Genomic DNA, 18,899 nt, shown 5'->3' with positions numbered 1-18,899 from the left:
GGGGCGAAGCCAGAAGCGGAGAAAGCTAAAACACTGTCCAAACGCTGCTATTTTTACAGAGCTTCTTCTGTTTCTGTATTTGTGCTTCCAAAGGACATGGCGCAAAGAGAGAAGTGCTTACAATTTAATTTAAATTCTGTTCCAGAGAATTATAAATAATATATAGCTAGCATTTGACAAAAGACAGCTTCCAGAATATCTCCCAGTTCAGTGCTGGATTTGGCTAAAAACTCCTGGAGCAGCTCCAAATATAACAGAAAAAGCTGTGGATTGTGAGCCACAACCTAAGTATTAGCTTGAAATGCTGTTTGGCACCGCTAGCAATTTAGCTACAAATTCATATTTATCCGTCAAACTGCTGTAAACACCTATAATCTTCATCAGTGCTGCAGTGTCCCTCCATGCGGCTGCTTTCCGTGTGTTCTACATCTCAAATAAACTCGCAAAAGATATGTGAACATTTTATATTGTTTACAATGATTATTTCGAATGTATGTGAAAGGCGTGAGGTTCAGCTGTCTCCTTTTAATTTTGTCCTATTCAGGCTTAAGCTGATACGGCTTACAGCTATTCTTACTGAGAGTACCTACACAGCAGAGACAAAGAGCATGCTTGTGGAGGTGTGACGCTTTTCCTGGTGACCTGGAGCCGATCCGCAAATCAAAGCATATTATGTTAGCTAAACAATCATAGCCTCTTGAGGGCGGGCCTTTCAGAGGAACTAGGAAATATGACAGTCGATTTCATGTTAGCTGAGTAGCAGTATAAAATTAAAGTAAGATATACGAAAAATAACCTGATTTTCTACAAATGAAGCATGAGAACACATTGATTTGGACCCCATAAACACAACCAAGCCTTAAAATTACACTCAGGACAACTACTTTAATACTTTAAGATCCTGCAGGCACCCTTTGCAATGACGATGAATGTACTAGTTATTTTACAATATACTAGTATTTAACTCAAAGCGCAATTTAAAAGGTTCAACTAGGTTAATTAGTCAACTAGGCAATCCATTGGCCAACAGTGGTTTGTTCTGCAGCCAATCAAAAAAAACATTATTAGGGGGCTAATAATATTGACCTAAAAATGTAAAAAAAATTAATTGCTGTTGTTTTTATTTAATTTTTTAAAAAGAAGACCTTCAGCAGAAGAAAAAAACAAAAAAGAAATAGTGGAAGTTTTCTTGCTTGCTTGAAATATTTGAACAAAATAAATAAAAATAATATTCAAAGGGAGAGCTAATAATTTTATCTTCTGCTTTGCACAAATAAAAATATTTATTTCTAATGATATATACAGTATTATTATATGATAAATATATGAATATTAATATATTTAAATATTTTAAGGTGTGCATTATATTACAAACATAAGTATATACAGTTCGCGCACATATGTAATATGGAATATTAAGGAATATTAAGTAATAAAAAAACTCAAATAACTCTACGCAATTAGTCACGATTAATCAATAAAGAGCATCACACAACAGGCTTTATTGTAATCTAATGTGTTTGCCATTAAATATTCACTTTCGAGTGAGCTATATCTGTAAACTGGTCAAACTCTTACAGCAGTTCTTACTTTTATGGAATCTTCACACTATGATTGAAAGTTATAAAACTCCAAAAGCATTCAATGTCAGGAAAGCTATAATCTCAGTAGCTTTACAAAGTACACGTGATACAAGTTGGCCGTTACACTTTCTCCAATGGAGGTTATGATCTCTTTACAGATCTATAGTTAAACTACAATTAGCCTCATGCTTGTGTGCTTGATCTGGGAGAGAGAAGTGATGTCTGAGGAGTATTTATTCCTTCAAATATATGTTTGCACATCAAGCCACGTATAGCTGGACAAAATAAAATGCATGTAGATGTATATAAAGGGTCTTACGCCACAACAGACGACTGCCAGGTTGAAGAAATGAGCTGGACAGTCTTCAACCATCAGCCGAAAGGCCTCCACATCCAGACCAAAGTCCTGAAACGCACAAATAACTCATTTTGAATCTTGAAATGGTTCAAACACAACTACAGAAAGATGCATCGAGTACAAGCTGTACTTAAATCATCCTGACGGTGATCGGTTTAGTGCTGGCTCATAAACCGTAATCAAACACTGATTTATATGGTGATGCACAGGACTAAAGCAACTAATACTATTGTTAAAGGATTAAATGCAACAAATAGTTAATCTGCCGAATCTCATAGTAAGCATATCAGCCTGATTAACAGCCATCCGAACACATTCCTTCATTATCAGAGTGGTTATCATCTCACATGCAGTAAACTATGACCGGTATTCATAAACCAATAAAAAGCTTTTATCAGCTATTTCAGAACAACTTACAAGAGGAAAAAAAGGTAAAAGCATATTCACCTCAACCATGTAAATGGATAATATTTTTAAAAAGTAAAAAACTATGAAGGGGAAAAGACTGTAATAAATTAAACATGTCATTTTACAATAAAACACTGTTAAATTTATAGTTTCTGGAAGACAAACAAAAAAGAAAAGCGCAAACTGAAATTCCTAGAATGAATTGTGACATTTGATGGTTTTCCCCACATCCATTCACTATTTTTTCTTTTTAGAATCACTTATGTACATTATAGTTTAATTTACATAATTTAAATAAATAAATATTTATGGAACAGCTGTAAAAAAAAAAAAAAAAAAGTTTGTTGTTTTTGTTTCATTTGTTTCAAAACTATTTTTAAATTCAGTTATAATTCCCAGCAAATAAATGAAGTGTGTGAATAAAAAGAACTGAGTTCTTATGCCCCATATGGTGATGTCACCAAAACCGGACAGGTGGACAAATCTTAACTTTAATTAAAAGAAATAAATATATGCAAATAATAAATAAAACTACTGCTAATAATAACAACAACATTATACAAATGCAAATTGACATGAATAAAAAATTAAATTAAAAAACGGTCATGAAGAAGGCATGGAGGTTTTTCATATGTAGTAAATAATAATTTTTGTAACATTTTAATCCTTTATTTTTTCATATGTAAAGATATTTGTGTATTGCTGTACATCCTGTGTGTATTAAGCGTTTGAACCTGCATAGGCGTATAAATAACATGCTCTGCGCTGGACTTTAGACCTGCTTTTTGTTGGTCAATGGCGTGGTCTATTTCAGTTCCTCAAAATAGCAATGGGCTAACAATGTGCCTTAACACACCTCCTTTATAGACCAAAACGCCCATGAGTCAAATGCAAATCGTGAAAAAGAGTTGCATTTATTTATTTCCCTTATATATCAGGGGTCGCCTCAGCAGAATTAACCGCAGTTGTATATATACGTATACCCGTGTTTATGTATAGTATATACACACAAACACACACATTATATATATTATATATATAATATATATATATATATATATATATAATATATATATATATATATATATATATACACACACACATACATATATACATATATATATACACATACATATATACATATCTAAAAAATTTTATAGTCTACAGAACAAACCATCATCATACAATAACTTGCCTATTTACCCTATCCTGCTTGCTGTATTGAAGTGTCTTGAAAAATATCTAGTCAAATATTATTTACTGTCATCATGGCAAATATGAAATCAGTTAATAGAAATGAGTTATTAAAACTATTATGATTAGAAATGTGTTGAAAAAAATCTTATCTCTGTTAAACAGAAATTGGGGGAAAATAAACAGGGGGGCTAATAATTCTTATTTCAACTGTATATACACACACACAAATATACACGCATGCACGCACAGGTATTTTAGTCATTATCTTAACTAATGGAACAACTTCTAGCAATAAACTTGGTTTCAACATGCATTCACTTAACCACCTGGCTTTTAAAAGGGATAATTCCTAAATTAAAAATTTGCCAATTTACTTAAGATCAAAATATCAAAGATATGGAAAAAGGTGAGTGATCTTGATAAACCACCGGTAGAAAAACACTTTTTCATCTCTCAGACACTTTAACCAACACATGTAACAGGTTTTGCACATTTGCAGATGTTGTGACTTAAATTAAAACATAGCAATAAGAGTGAATAATTTATGTTTCATTTATTGTTATATAGTCATAATGTGGCATAATTACCTTGACATTTCTACATGCCGTTTCACTTTAAGAACAGAATTCCTATAATGCTTGGTGCTACTGAGAGCACACCAGTAATATTGGCACAACGAGTGTGTTTGAGTTCGCTCCTGTTTTCAGTGTACAACAACCAACTTTAGTAAACAGTTCATTTCAATTGAAGTTTCCAGACATCATTATTGCTTTCAAGAGGAAAGGACCAAATAGCACCTGCTAAATGACTATATGTAATCTAAATGGAAAATTTTTTTAGCTTCCTGAACTGATATCAGCTCTTTAAAAGTTAAAAACCAACCAAACAAACAAAACATACGGGTAAAATAACATTCTGTTAAATTTAATAGCTTTTTATGATGTTTTTAAGGACCACGATTTGCTAAAATCTTTTTGTTTGTTCAGTAAACATTTTTCTAAAAATAAAGCTTTATTTCTATTGTTAAAATATGCAAGATTTGTGAATTTTATTTCATTAAATGGGAAAGTTTCTAAAAACTGCATAATTGCAAAAATTGTTTTCTTCTAATTGCACAACATCTGAAACTAAGCTGTTTTTTTTTTTACCTCTGTTCGTGGGAGGAAGTCAGGATCCGCCTGTATCCGGCCAATAATCTCACACAGAATGATACCATAAGCAAATACATCCACCTGTAAAAAAACAAACACATCAAATCTTAAAAACCAACACATGATAACAGAACAATATTCTCTACAAAAGAGAGCAATGTTGCTATATTTGCATTAGATATTGTGCAATAACAATAATTAGATAAGATATGTGTATGAAACTGTCAGTTAAAGAACTTTGTACAGAATCCATATAATCAGACAGTGTTAGACCTTCTCATTATAGCGTTCTCCACGGAGCACCTCTGGCGCCATCCAGTAGGGGGAGCCCACCACAGCCAAACTCTGCTTCTCTGCCTCTTCACTGAAAAACAACAAGAGGAAACTCATTAACTTAAAACGACCCTACAAGCTCTATAACTTTTTATAATAATTACTCCCAATTTCCAAAATGAACACCTGTAAATCCAAGTTCATCAGCCATGTGTGCGTTTATATGCCAAAAATGTAACTTATGAGGACTTATGTTCTCTTAATTATAGCTGGGACAGTCATACTCTGCTGAGACACACTTCCTCAGTTTTATTTTGGTCTGTGACTGTGTGCTGGGCAGAAATAGACAGAGGGGAAGAGTGCAGACGAGGAGAGAGAAAGAGAGATAAATGGAGTAATGCACCACAGTGTAAACAGCATTTGGAGACGTGGGTTAGTCAGAGTGAGGAAATCCACCACAGCAAAACTGCTCAAATACCTTGTCCTTTTTAGGAAAGCTTTCCAAAAAGCCTCCATTTAGCTATCTGCTCGGCCTCCTTCACATACACAAACACCCGTGGTTTTACACACAAACATGAAGCTATTGAAAACGCACTGAAATATGCATTACATAACATTTACTGAAATACCAAGGTCGAGAAAAATAGGACTTTGTGTGTGTACAAGAGATCTACAGAGATCTACAAACACACACTTAAAAAGTGCCAGCATTAAAATAAAGTCTATGTTGAACCTGACACTACATGTACACATACTAGACTTGTTCATAATGGAGCATTAGCACACTACTTACTATATACAATCATGTATAGTCTCTACAATGTTTTCGGCATGTTTGTTCACTCCATGATTAACACTTTAAAAAGTAGTGATGATCACATGACATCACATGTTGAATTAATCTGACATCAAATTGTGACGAGAAGATCATGATGAGTAAATTGCATTTTGGGACACATTATGTTGCAAACTGCTGTAATTTAAGAGTTTATCAGTAAAAGAAAAAAGGCTTATAAAAATAAAGAATTATCAGTAATTTTTTGGAAGTGGCGCAGAGGGGAGCTATGTCACCTCATAGCAAGAAGGTTGCTGGTTCGAGTCCCGGCTGGGTTTGCATGTTTCCCCTCATGTTTGCGTGGGTTTCCTCCGGGTGCTCCGGTCTCAACCACAGTCCAAAGACATGTGGTATAGGTGAATTGGGTAAGCTAAATTGTCAGTAGTGTATGTGTATGAATGAGAGTGTATGGGTGTTTCACAGTGATGGGTTGCAGCTGGAAGGACATCCACTGCATAAAACATATGCTGAATAAGTTGGCGGTTCATTCTGCTCTAGCGACCCCTGATTATTAAGGGAATAAGCCGAAAAAAAATGAATGAATACATTATTTTAGGAAGTATTAATTGAAGAGTTCAGATGCAAAATGCTAATAGCTAAATGCTATCTGAAATGTTCTTCTAAAATGATCATTTTTATTAGGCTCCAGTGTTTGGGTTCAGTAATTTCACTTTTATGGCACAGAATAAGTTCTTTTCATGGTTTTCAAAGCGAAATAACTCAACATAAACAAAGGAGGCTGAGAATAATGCTCACTTTCGATGGAAATTTCAGACGGCACTTAAAGGTATTAGCATCTGAACTCTTCAATTAGATTTATTCAGCAAGGGTGAATTTAACTGACCAAAAGTGATAGTAAATAGGTTTATAATCTGGTAAAAGTAATAATTTTATTACAAATGCTGTTCTTCTGAACTTTTTAAAGAATTTGAAGCAGCACAACTCTATTTAACATTGAAAATAATCAGAAATGTTTCTTAGCGGCAAATTAGCATAATAAAATGATATCTGAAAGATTATGTAACGCTGAAGGCTGCTGTCATGATGCTTGAACAAATTACATTTAATAATATTTAAAATCGAACAAAAAATGCTTACGGGTAGTTTAATAATGTGTCGGGGCTCTTTGGGTAAGGGATTCATTAGAATAAACAGCAAAAATTAGTCCAAGGCACTCGAAACATGAGGCAAAAAAAATCTATAAAAAAGTTTAATATAGAAAACTTTTGTATTTAAAAAAAAAAAAATTTATTTAGCTGTACATTTGATTATATATTTAAAATGGCAGCATAGTGGTTGAGTGGTTCGCACTGTCGCCTCACAGCAATAAGGTCGCTGGTTCAAATCCCGGCTGCATCAATTGGCCTTTCTCTGTGAAACTTGCATGTTCTCCCACAATGTTCGCGTGGGTTTCATCCCTGCAATATAGTAGGTTAAAAACAGCATGCGAGCAGCACCTAGATGGCCTACTAGCTCTGACAAGATTCTGAAGTGCCCGTCTGATGGATGCTATGCTATGCTATCCCATAATGCAAGATGAGAATTTATGAATAAGGAAAAAAGCAACGCAACGGAAAGGGGTAGGTCAGCTGACAACGACAAATGGGTGATGTAATGCATCAGAATTTTATTTATACTACTCCCATTCATACTATATAAAAATAACTTTTTTAACAGTTGTGTAGTAAATTCCAATTCAAATATAGGACTTCCTCGAGTAGTAGGTAATTTCAGATGCAGAATTTTTTTGTTTATTAGTAGATTAACTTGCTGGATTAATGGTTGCCTTAAAACATATTTAAGAAAATATGTTTGCTAACAAAAAACAAAAACAAAAAGACAACAACAAAAAAAAAAACAGACATTTATGTTTTTAATGTATTACTATATTTACTGTATCTTTTATACAAAATAACAGCTTCGAATAGCATAAGAGATGAAGCCTTTCAAATTAACTAACCTCAAGTCTTCTAAATGGTCTAAATACTGTTGCAATTACAGTTCCAAAATGTAATGTAATGTATTTTTTATTTAGTGCCATGTCAGCAACCAAGGCTATCTTCATGGCAGGAATCTTTCAACAATAAATATACAATTTAAAAATTAACAAACAAAATAAAACATAAATTAAATAAGATTTTTTGTGTTAATACATGATAAAAATTCTAAAATCTTTTCTGGTTTTACTTTGTCAAAAATGTCCTTAAAAGAGTTCATTTCATAAAAAGTCCTTCTGGAATCAGTAACAGCAGGACAGTCCAGTAAAATATGTTTTACAGTAAGATGAGTTTTGCAGCACAAACACTGAGTAGGGTTTTCACCTTGGAGCAAAAAACCATGTGTAATTCTCGTATGCCCAATACGACATCTGGTAAAAACTACTTGATCAAATCGATTCTTAAAATGTCTTGAAATCCAACCTGAAGTTTCACACAGAATTTTATGTAGTTTTACAGTTCCAAAATAAAACGATGTTATTCTGAACACAGTCATTCTTTTACAGAATAATCTCAAGTCATCTAAACAAGAACCACACACAAACAGCCCTCCGATGGCACTTAAAATAACACACACACACACACAAACACAACGTGTTCGGGTGGTACACTTTAGCCACCGTGTTATGTAACATTTGTGCTGAGACAGCGTATAAAAGGAAAGCCAAACAGAGACTTGCAAACCTCCGCTCTCATACATGCATTTAGACAGAGGCCCTGTGCTGAGGAACGGATCACACAAGCACAAGCTCACTTTAATATGTCCCAGCATGAGTGCTTCACTAAAAGGAATGTTAATCCACAGGATACACGGATTAAGTGTTACATACAGTAGCCTGCTCAGCACAAATATTAAAGCAATATTGGTAATACTGATCCCTTCCTTAAAGGTGCACTCAGTTATTACAGTATTATTATTGCATTGTTGCACTACACATTACTATGGTTGCAATAGTTTTTGGATAAAAAACAAACTGTAAAATTACCTAACAGTAGTCAGTTATGATTTTTTATATGAGGTGACCAGCTCCAGGTAAGGTAAAAATCTTTTACCAGTGATTTTGAGGTAAAATAGTCTAGCATAAATATATTCCAATGAAGGTAAATGATTGGAGGCACTCTGAAATGACACCACACACTTTAACATATTATTTTTAAGCCTCTCTTGCATTAGGGATTAAAAGACTTTCAACTGAGACATTCGGAAACATTTACCTCTTCCCTTCATTTCCTTAGTAAAAGCTGCCTAGCAATTACAGTGTGATGATTATAACTGCCAGGAGGGCAACTTCACACAATTAAAGCCTCCAATGATCCTCATATTGGAGAATCCTGTAATAGAGACTGATTTAATACTGTATATCATTCAACACTCAAAAAGAATTCTGCCTTGATTATTTTAGGAGAATCAAATGAACTTTTCTAGTCATCTTAACTTACATCAATCAAACCGACTCTAAATAAATGACTAGTGTTAATACTGTAATATTCAGATCAGTGTTGCCAGATGGGTTTTGAATTTGATTGTGCAGGTAAAAAAATGGCATATGCTGGTTGACAAAATTTGGGCGGTTTTGAAACAAATTTTATTTGCAACTTATTTAACAAAAATTAACTGTGTGCTCCTACTCCATTCAGTTAGAAGTGACCAGTGCATAGCCCAAACTGTGTGGGTCCACTTGCAAAAGGAAAGTTGTATCAAAATCTGATTCCCTAAACAAATCTGACTCCACAACCTGTGCATGCGCATCACACAGCAGCACCTACAGTTAAACTCACAGCGATTTGGCGATGACACTTTTATCGATCTTTTTTTCGCAATTGACACAACAACAAACATAGAAGCGTTGTCTGATTGAGAAACAGCACCTAATTATATTCAAAAGAATATAAACCGCCAAATGGGATGAATTAACACCCCATTTCTCAAGTAAAATGTACTCTAATAGGTAGTGTAATCTACACAACGAGCACAGTGTGTGGGTCAGTGTATCATGTTGTGGTGCTTTGACTGCTGGTGTTGATTGCTGTATGGTTAACTTAAGACAGTTAAAGTAATTCGGTTATTTCCATAAACAGATTATTTTAAATACAATTTAAATAAATTTAAATATTAATTTAATATTTTGGGTAGGTTTTGGACAGGAAAAAGTGAGCTATGACTGGCAACATTGATTCAGATTTTTGTTTCATTTACAATAACTGGTTTCATTGTGATGCATGTTAAAATATATACTGGATTTCAGCATTTTTACTCCAGGCTTCAGTGTCAGTTCCAGATTATTATTATTTTTTTATTCCAGATTATTATTATTATTTTATATACAAAATATTATCTATCTATCTATCTATCTATCTATCTATCTATCTATCTATCTATCTATCTATCTATCTATCTATCTATCTATCTATCTATCTATCTATCTATCTATCTATCTATCTATCTATCTATCTATCTATCTATCTATCTATCTATCTATCTATCTATCATACATTATGCATTTATTTAAAATGTATACTATAAAATGTTTTACTGTCACTTAATCATTTCAATGCCTTAAAAAAAGACAATCAAACTACACTACCTCATGCCCATTTATTCCTTGTATTAAGGTGCATTTTGTCTATCACAAAAAGTGGACAAAGTTAAACATATAAATGGGCTCTAAAGTACGTTATGTTATGGTACAGTTTGGCCTCATTTAAGTGGTACTGTCCCAAATACAATGACCCTGATAGTTTTAGGCAATCAGCAGTGTGTGTACAACGCATTCCAAAGCGCACCTTGCCATGCAGCAGAAAAGTGCCTTCAATGTTCCAGCAGTAATCCAGAAGAGATTTGATTACACTGCACTTAATATGATTTTAAGCACACTTTGAGGATTCAATAAGAGATAAGACCACCAAATCTCTAATAGCCAACCATGTGATCCTTATGAGAGGTGTTAGAGAAAGAGAACAGAAACAATGTATTCATATTTTAATGCACTGTTACGATTATGCTGATTAAGATCAAAGTTCCAGTAAGATCCAATTGCCTTCTATCCCACTTAATCCAAACAGTGGTTCATTGATTCAGTAATATTAACGCTTGTAAAGCATGATGAAATAGGTGGGAAAAGTCCCCAGGAAACCTGAACAAGCGTTCACAAGAGGTACATTTGAATTCATATTAATACTCGTTGAAAACAAAACCGAAGGCCCGAGGCTGGTTTAACACCTGATTTGGGTTTTGTGCATGTCTGGAATTTGCCTTTAATCTTCTTAAAGGGACAGTTCACCTAAAAATGAACATACTGTCATACTCGGTCTCCACTTGTCCCAAACATGATTGAGTTTCTTCAGTTGAACACCAAACAATAGGCTCTGAGGAATGTTGGAAACAAGCAGTCACTGATTTGAATGGGATTTTTCCCTACTATGGCTGTCAATATCTACTGGTTTCTTTCAAAATATTCTAATCAAGCTAGATCTAAGACTTTTCTACTGATAAATCTTTATGTTAATCAAAAAAAAAAAAAAAAAAAAAAAAGTTCAGATAATGTTGAGTCCATTTTTGTTTTTGATTGAACTGTCCCTTTAAGACACAGGTGTCAAACTCAGTTCCAAAAGGGCCGCAGCTCTGCACAGTTTAGTTCCAACCCTAATTAAACACACCTGACCAAACTAATTGAGTCCATCAGGGTTGTTTGAAACCTACAGGTAAGCGTGTTGGAGCAGGGTTGGAACTAAACTGTGCAGGGCTTCGGCTCTTCAGGAATTGAGTTTGACACCCCTGCTTTAAGATCTTTGAGTTCATAGTCAGTGAGAGTAAAACTGAAGTGTCTTTTTGGCATCAACAGTGTAAATTTTCTCTTATTCTAGCATCTACATGAACTATATGTGCGTGTCTCCATTAACAGAACATGCTTCACATAATGTGCGAGCAGATACTCGGGCCATTAAGGGTAAATGTCAACATCATAAATCGAGCATATCGGAGGCATTTAACATGCAATTCATTTACATGTGAAGCGCTGTGTACACAATCGACTGAAACAACATCAGGGCAGGACAGGACTGGAAGTGTGGAGGCTGCAGCAACCTGAAGATGTGCTGACCGCATCACACGCTCTTAATCATTCTCTCTCTGGCTACAGATACTGTACAAGTGCTTTATGGGGAAAATGGAGGCTAATCAATCAGGCCTCCATTTCTCTCTCTGGAAGAGCGTGGTATATCTAATCTTATCTCTCCAGTTATGACGGCACAATGTGCTGACCTGTGATCAGGGATTTTCTCTGCCAGGCCAAAGTCCCCCACGACAGCAGTGCAGTGGCCGTTTTCCCAGCGTACCAGACAATTCTACACACGCACAAAAAAATAAGAAGAAAAAAAGAGAAAGATGAGCAACAGTGCATCTTTCCTTATTATTATCATTTTTATTATTATTTTTTTTTAACTTTCATTTAGAAAAAAAGAAATGTACAATATAAATCGTGAAGTAATCTGTAAGAGACTGGAATACAAGTACATACAGTTACAAAGTGATAAGAACAAGTAACAAATTAGAAATAGAAAGAAAAAAAAAAGAGAACAAAATAAAGAAAAGGGAAGTACAAAATTAAGCAAAAAGCACAGAAAGCATCAAACACTAACTTACTGGAAGCTTGATATTTTCATTAGTTTCTATTACTCTCAGAATTTGTTGTTGTTAGATAAACGTATAGCTTTAAGCAAGGAATCAATTTCAATTATGAAATGCTAATGCTTTAATCCAGTTTATTGATTAATGTTAAGCTTAAAGTGTTCCTGAAGGGATAAAAGGAGTGGTAAAAGGAGAAGTGATCCTTTAACATGGCTGCATCATGTACTGTAAGAATCCCGTGTGAAGCCTTCAGAATACATGATTGATGTGTGCTGGTGTTCAAAGTCTCTGTAATAAACGTACCTTGGACGTTAGGTCTCTGTGAAATATGCCTTTGCTGTGGAGGTACTGCAGTCCTCTGGCAATATCCAGACTCAGGTTTATTCTCACAGACCAGGACAGAAGCACGTCACTGTTCAACAGCTGCTCCAGATTACCACCATTAATGTACTACAACACACACACGCACACACAGGTCAAGATGTTGGGGACATCTATAGTAGAAGATTTAGATCAGGGGTGCTCAAAGTTTTTTCCTATAAAGGGCCAAGAAGCAAACTTGACTGAGTGCTGTGGGTCGAATATATACCTAACCGTGTATATAATATATTTGCCATGGAAAATTTTCTAATTTATTCGGTAATAACTAGAAAATGTTGCTTTAAATCATATTAAATAATGCAGTATAATTTTTTACATTTTATAATAAACGTACTACAGTAAATCAAACAATTCCATTCATAACACGCACAGATTCCTTGTGGGGCTACCTACTACTACAGAAAACAGTTATTGCAAGCGGATAATAAATAATTTGAGATTGTTTTATTTTACAAAGTATTGATCAAATAAATGCAACCTTGAAGAGAATAAGAGACTTTCAAACGCATCAATGTTTACCAGCCACAGACTTTTAAATAGAAAAGGTTATCATTCAGTTTTAAAAAAAAAAGATACATTAGGGTTTCACCAAGTTAAATGTAAGACTTTTAGAGATATTTTTAAGACCATTATGAATGAAATTTTAGACATACAGGGCTAAATGCTAAAGATTTTATTTAATTTCCCAGTTGGAAAATATTTTCATTTGCCCTATCGAGATATTATTATAATTTAATACATTCAATAATATTAATAATAACAACAACAACAACAATAACAACAACAACAACAACAACAACAAAAATAATAATAATCATAATTTAATAATAAAAAATCTAGGCCAAGTCAGGATCTTCAGCAGTAAACAAATTGAGAAAATTTTAAACAAATGTTACTGTAAAAAAAGTAATTAAATGCTATTTTTAAATAAAGAGTTAAATGTTCACTGAGATTGGAATTGTTGGTGACAGTATGGGTGTTAATGGCCAGATTTGGTAGCTTTACATATACAAAGGAAAATTAAGATAAAAAAAGAAGATAAAAAAAAGATTTAAGACCCACAATTTAATAATTTCAGCAGATTTAAGAGTTTAAGGCCTAAAATTAAGCTACTGATATTTAGGACATTTCAGACCTCACAGATACTCTGTACATGAAACATCAAACCCCAAAACAAACTGCATCATTTTTACCCAAGTGTCTGTTTTTTATGCTTTAAGGTCAATTCAGACAGCACCGATACACGCTAACAGACACGAACGGTCACGACATGTCACTTCTTAGACAATCTACAACCCAACAAGCAACCAATTCAGCATGTTAAATTAGCCAAAAACAAGACTGGACAGAAAGCAACAAGGGGGTTACACTGATCCTTCAAAACCTGACAAAGTGTCTGTTGCCGCCTGAAGGTGCTGTGTGAATTGGCCTTTAGTTTACATCTGCTTTAGCTTTTGACAAACTGAACTGTATCCATGTGTATTAGAGCTCTCCTTACCTCTGTCAGAGCATGTAGGTGTCCCTCATGAACACACACTCCCACAAACCTGAACGACACACATGGAAGAAAGGATAAGGGTGCTGGAATAACAAAAAAAAAAAAACAACAACAGTAGAAGGCGCTACCAAATTCCTTCAGAAGCGACCCGTCGCAAAAATGCGAGCAGGAACACCTGCATTTTGAAGGCAATCTTAAGATGTAAACACACACACACACACCGACACGCGCATTTAATTCAGTCACACATAGACCACACAAGCCGGAGCAGGTTAAGCAGACAAAAGATCTAAACTTCTTATCCTGGCGCATATAAACAAACACACCCCTTGTATTGATGCGAGGGATTTGTTTAAGATGAATACATTACAGAAGTGTTGTTGAGTCAAACTCTCCGGTTTCCGATTAAATATTTGACACTATCTAAACAGCGGCTGCAGATCTGGAGGCATGACCAAAGACAAAAGCCTCCATCCTGTGACATCAATATTCATGCTGTCACACAATGATGTGTTTATTGCCCGTCAGCACAGACTTTGTCCTCTAGGCAAACTGGACTTCAAACAAAACATTCTTTCCATTCTAGAGGGAAGAGTGGAGAAAACTCGCAAATAGAAATTCAGAAGTAAATAAATTAATTATTCATAGATATTAACTCTCTCTCGCTCTCCTAAAATAGACTGTTTTTAGTACATTTGTGAGTGAAGAGCCATCAATTGAGGTGGTCTCATTTAAGACTAACAATTACTGATATTATACCATGGTACTTTTCTGTCTGACTTACTGTATCTTAAAGCAGTAAGGGCTTATTTTAACTTCAAGTGCTCAAGTCTGATTAAAAGGTAATAAAATTGCTAAATTTATATTTTATTATTAAGGACTGGCATACAGTTGAACTCAGAATTATTAGCCCCCCTGTTAATTTTTTCCCCCCAATTTCTGTTTAACGGAGAGAAGATTTTTTTCAACACATTTTTAAACATAATAGTTTTAATAACTGATTTCTAATAAACTGATTTATTTCATCTTTGCCATGATGACAGTAAATAATATTTGACTAAATATTTTAAGAAACTTTTATACAGCTTAAAGTGACATTTAAAGGCTTAACTGGGTTAATTAGGTTAACTAGGCAGGTTAGGGTAATTAGGCAAGTTATTGCATAACAATGGTTTGTTTTGTGGACTATCCAAAAAAATATAACCTAAAGGGACTAATAATTTTGACCTTAAAATGGTTTTAAAAAAAAATGATAACTGCTTTTATTCTAGACAAAATTAAACAAATAAGACTTTCTTTAGAAGAACAAATATGATCAGACATACTGTGAAAATTTCCTTGCTCTGTTAGACAACCTTTTGGAAATATTTTTAATAAATAAACAAAAAAATAAAAATTCAAAAGGCAGGAAAATAATTTTGACTTCAAATGTACCTCATTATAAGTATATTATACAATTTAAATTTCAAAAATCACAAACAAAATTAGTAAGTGGAACTCAAAGAAACTTTTCAACATTTGTCCATCAAATGTAAAATATGCACTACAATTCAAAAGTTTGAGGTCGGTAAGGTTTAAAAAAAAGTTTAGAATCATTTAAATTAGCTGACCAGAATTTCTATTTTATTTACTGTGAAAACTAAAACTGCAACACTGCAAGATTCTGCTTTTCTCTCACTGACTCGATGCTCCAGAAATCTATAGGTTTAAGAAACAATGTAAAAAGGAGTTCAGCTGCTTAATAATTTTGTAGAAGCCATGATTTTTTTTGATGAAAGTTAAAAATATATAAATATTTTTTTTTGTTATAAATCTGTCACTTTTATTCCATTTAATGCTTAATAAAAGTATGAATATCTTCAAAATGTACTTCTGCTTAAAGATCTATCTATCCATCTACAAATAAAAAGCAGACAAAACCTTTACTTCATTTTATAGATTTCAGCAGCCTCACTGCACACTTAACATTGTGGATAATGGCTACTGTCTGTTTTCTCAGACCACAGATATGTTGGTGTTTCAGACCTGAGTATGTTGGGGTGTCTGAGGCGGTTCATCAGCTGCACCTCCTTCAGCATGTTGGCTTTGTTACTGGCCATAGTGTTCATCTTCAGAGCCATCACCTGCCCTGTGCTGCGATGCTGAACCTACAGACAGAGAAAATACTTTCAGTAACAGATAAACTGCAGCTCTATTTACGTCTGAGGAAGCTGCGCGGGCGGGCGGAGGGACGGACGGACGCACGCACACGATTCATCCAGACTTCAAAGTGCCTTGCTGCAGAAAACATTATCTGTCCTCAAGAGGATGCAAAACTATTTTCACAAAAAAAAAAAAAAAATCTTAACTGATCACGAGTTGCTCTATTAAAAATACTATTGAAACACACAGATCAGCTGCAATTATAAATCACATTTTATACTTTCATTCAGAAATGATGTCATCATAATCAATCAATAGTTATGCATGATGTTACTGGTAATCCTAAATAAAGCCATTTCAAACATAGGAAACATTTTAGTTATAACAGAACACAAATTAATCAAACATCAGAACAGAAAAGTGAATGAAAATTTCAAGTATTAAACAAACAGCAATTACAATAAACATTACAGTCACCTCAAAATTATGAGGTTATATCCAACATATTCATATACATTATGCATTCATTTACATTCATATTCTGTGAAAATGTACTTACATCATGTAAAGGTTGTGGTTATATTTGTAGACTTTGTAGAGAGAAAAGTTTTGGTTTTTAAATAAGTAACTTGCTTCTACAAGGCTGAAATTGTCATTGTTGTATAACAAAGAATTTGCTCAAATAATAAAAACTGAAATATATTACATCTAAAACATCAAGCATAAATAATGTTATTAAAGTGAAACTGAAACTAGCAGTGTGTGAGAAATGCACTAGTATGCAAAAATCAAGTTTATTTTTTGCAGTAATTTCAAAGATATAACTTAAAACTATGGTATTGAGTCTAATTGTAATTTTCCCAAAAAAGGACAAGCCATTCTCGTAACTTTGTTCATTGTGTTACTGAAATGTAGCCAATTAAAGGCCAAGGCGAGAAATACTGCTTCCTCTTTAAAAAAATAAAAAATAAAAAATAAAAAAAGAAAGAGGAGGAGACCGACAGAAACTCTAGCTGAATATAACCTGCTCCTAATCAGTTTAGGTTCACAGAGTAAGTGACCACGGCAACTCAGAGTAAAAGTTATCTCTTTTTCAGAAACAGGATTGACTTACCCTGCTTTCTCGAGTTTGATACACCTGAAGCCCAGAGTTTCTCTCATTTCATGGTTAACATACTCTAAGTTTTCACTTAACCTCCTTTCTGAAACAGGGCCCTGGTAGCAGATATCGCAGCCTCTGTTAGTTTTTACCTTGTACTTTTTTTTTTTTTTACATTTATTATTATTTGTTTAGGATATGAATTAGGTATTAGGATATCGTTTAGGAGCCGCGTGTGAAGTATGAACAGCACTTAGCAGTGACAATGAAACCGAAAGCGTGCACATCATTTAAATAATCATATCGCATTTTAGAGTTGATTACAACAAGCATTAACCCTTTATGTACAGAGGTACACAAAAATGCACGTCAACATGATACACTTTTTTTTAGCGCCAACATCAGCAATGCCGAAGAAATAGTAAACCTGTTTAAACCTAAAAAGAGCACCTACTTCTGCTACCCACAAATCAGGTAATCAGCTAGACCTTATTTACACACGACACTGCTTCACTGATCAAACAATAGTAACTCCACTACAAATATCTGATCATTTCCTTCTGTCTCTCAACATCCACATTACTCCTGAGCCGCCACACACTCCAACACTGGTTACCTTTCGCAGAAACCTACGATCTCTCTCACCCAATAGACTATCCACCATTGTTTCAGACTCTCTTCCTCCATCTCGCAAACTCACTGCACTTGATTCGAACAGTGCCACTAATACACTCTGCTCCACACTAGCATCATGTCTAGACCGATTATGTCCTCTTGCATCCAGGCCAGCCCGTGCCAGTCCTCCTGCACCCTGGCTCTCGGATGCTCTCCGTGAGCATCGCTCAAAACTTCGGGCTGCAGAGAGAATTTGGCGGAAAACTAAAAATCCTGCACACCTCTTAACATACCAAACTCTTCTGTCCTCTTTCTCAGCTGAGGTTACTTCTGCAAAGCAGACGTATTACCGTCTGAAAATCAACAATGCCACTAATCCTCGCCTACTTTTTAAAACATTTTCCTCCCTCCTCTATCCTCCTCCTCCACCCGCATCCTCCACACTTACTACTGATGACTTTGCTACATTCTTCTGCACCAAAACTGCAAAAATCAGTGCTCAATTTGCTGCACCTACAACAAACACGCAAGATACAACACCAACACCACACACACTCACCTCTTTTTCTCAGCTCTCTGAGTCTGAGGTGTCCAAACTTGTGCTATCTAGCCATGCAACCACCTGTCCACTCGATCCCATTCCCTCTCATCTCTTGCAAGCCATCTCTCCTGCAGTCATACCAACACTGACTCACATAATTAACACATCTCTTGACTCTGGTTTATTCCCCACTA

The 18,899-nt window shown here is 34.6% G+C and overlaps 1 protein-coding gene across 2 annotated transcripts in view; it reads right to left on the bottom strand.

Moving 5' to 3' along the window:
* tesk1b (testis associated actin remodelling kinase 1b) overlaps window positions 1-18,899 on the bottom strand; it is a 43,002-nt gene that overhangs the window by 4,435 nt on the left and 19,668 nt on the right. The window contains exons 2-8 of one of the 2 annotated variants that reach the window (XM_021477792.2): window positions 16,334-16,455; window positions 14,309-14,357; window positions 12,733-12,879; window positions 12,064-12,146; window positions 4,971-5,061; window positions 4,695-4,778; window positions 1,903-1,989 (exon numbers count right to left, since the gene is read on the bottom strand). In XM_021477792.2, the coding sequence (XP_021333467.1) occupies window positions 1,903-1,989; window positions 4,695-4,778; window positions 4,971-5,061; window positions 12,064-12,146; window positions 12,733-12,879; window positions 14,309-14,357; window positions 16,334-16,455 (663 nt within the window). Of the gene's footprint in view, window positions 1-1,902; window positions 1,990-4,694; window positions 4,779-4,970; window positions 5,062-12,063; window positions 12,147-12,732; window positions 12,880-14,308; window positions 14,358-16,333; window positions 17,987-18,899 lie in introns of both variants that reach the window. The other variant, XM_073908391.1, reaches the window with a different exon arrangement.

Source organism: Danio rerio, chromosome 7, assembly GCF_049306965.1.
Source record: "Danio rerio strain Tuebingen ecotype United States chromosome 7, GRCz12tu, whole genome shotgun sequence".
Classification (NCBI taxonomy): domain Eukaryota; kingdom Metazoa; phylum Chordata; class Actinopteri; order Cypriniformes; family Danionidae; genus Danio; species Danio rerio.
Note: the sequence above shows the minus strand (reverse complement) of the source record. Positions and strands in the feature narration are given on the sequence as shown.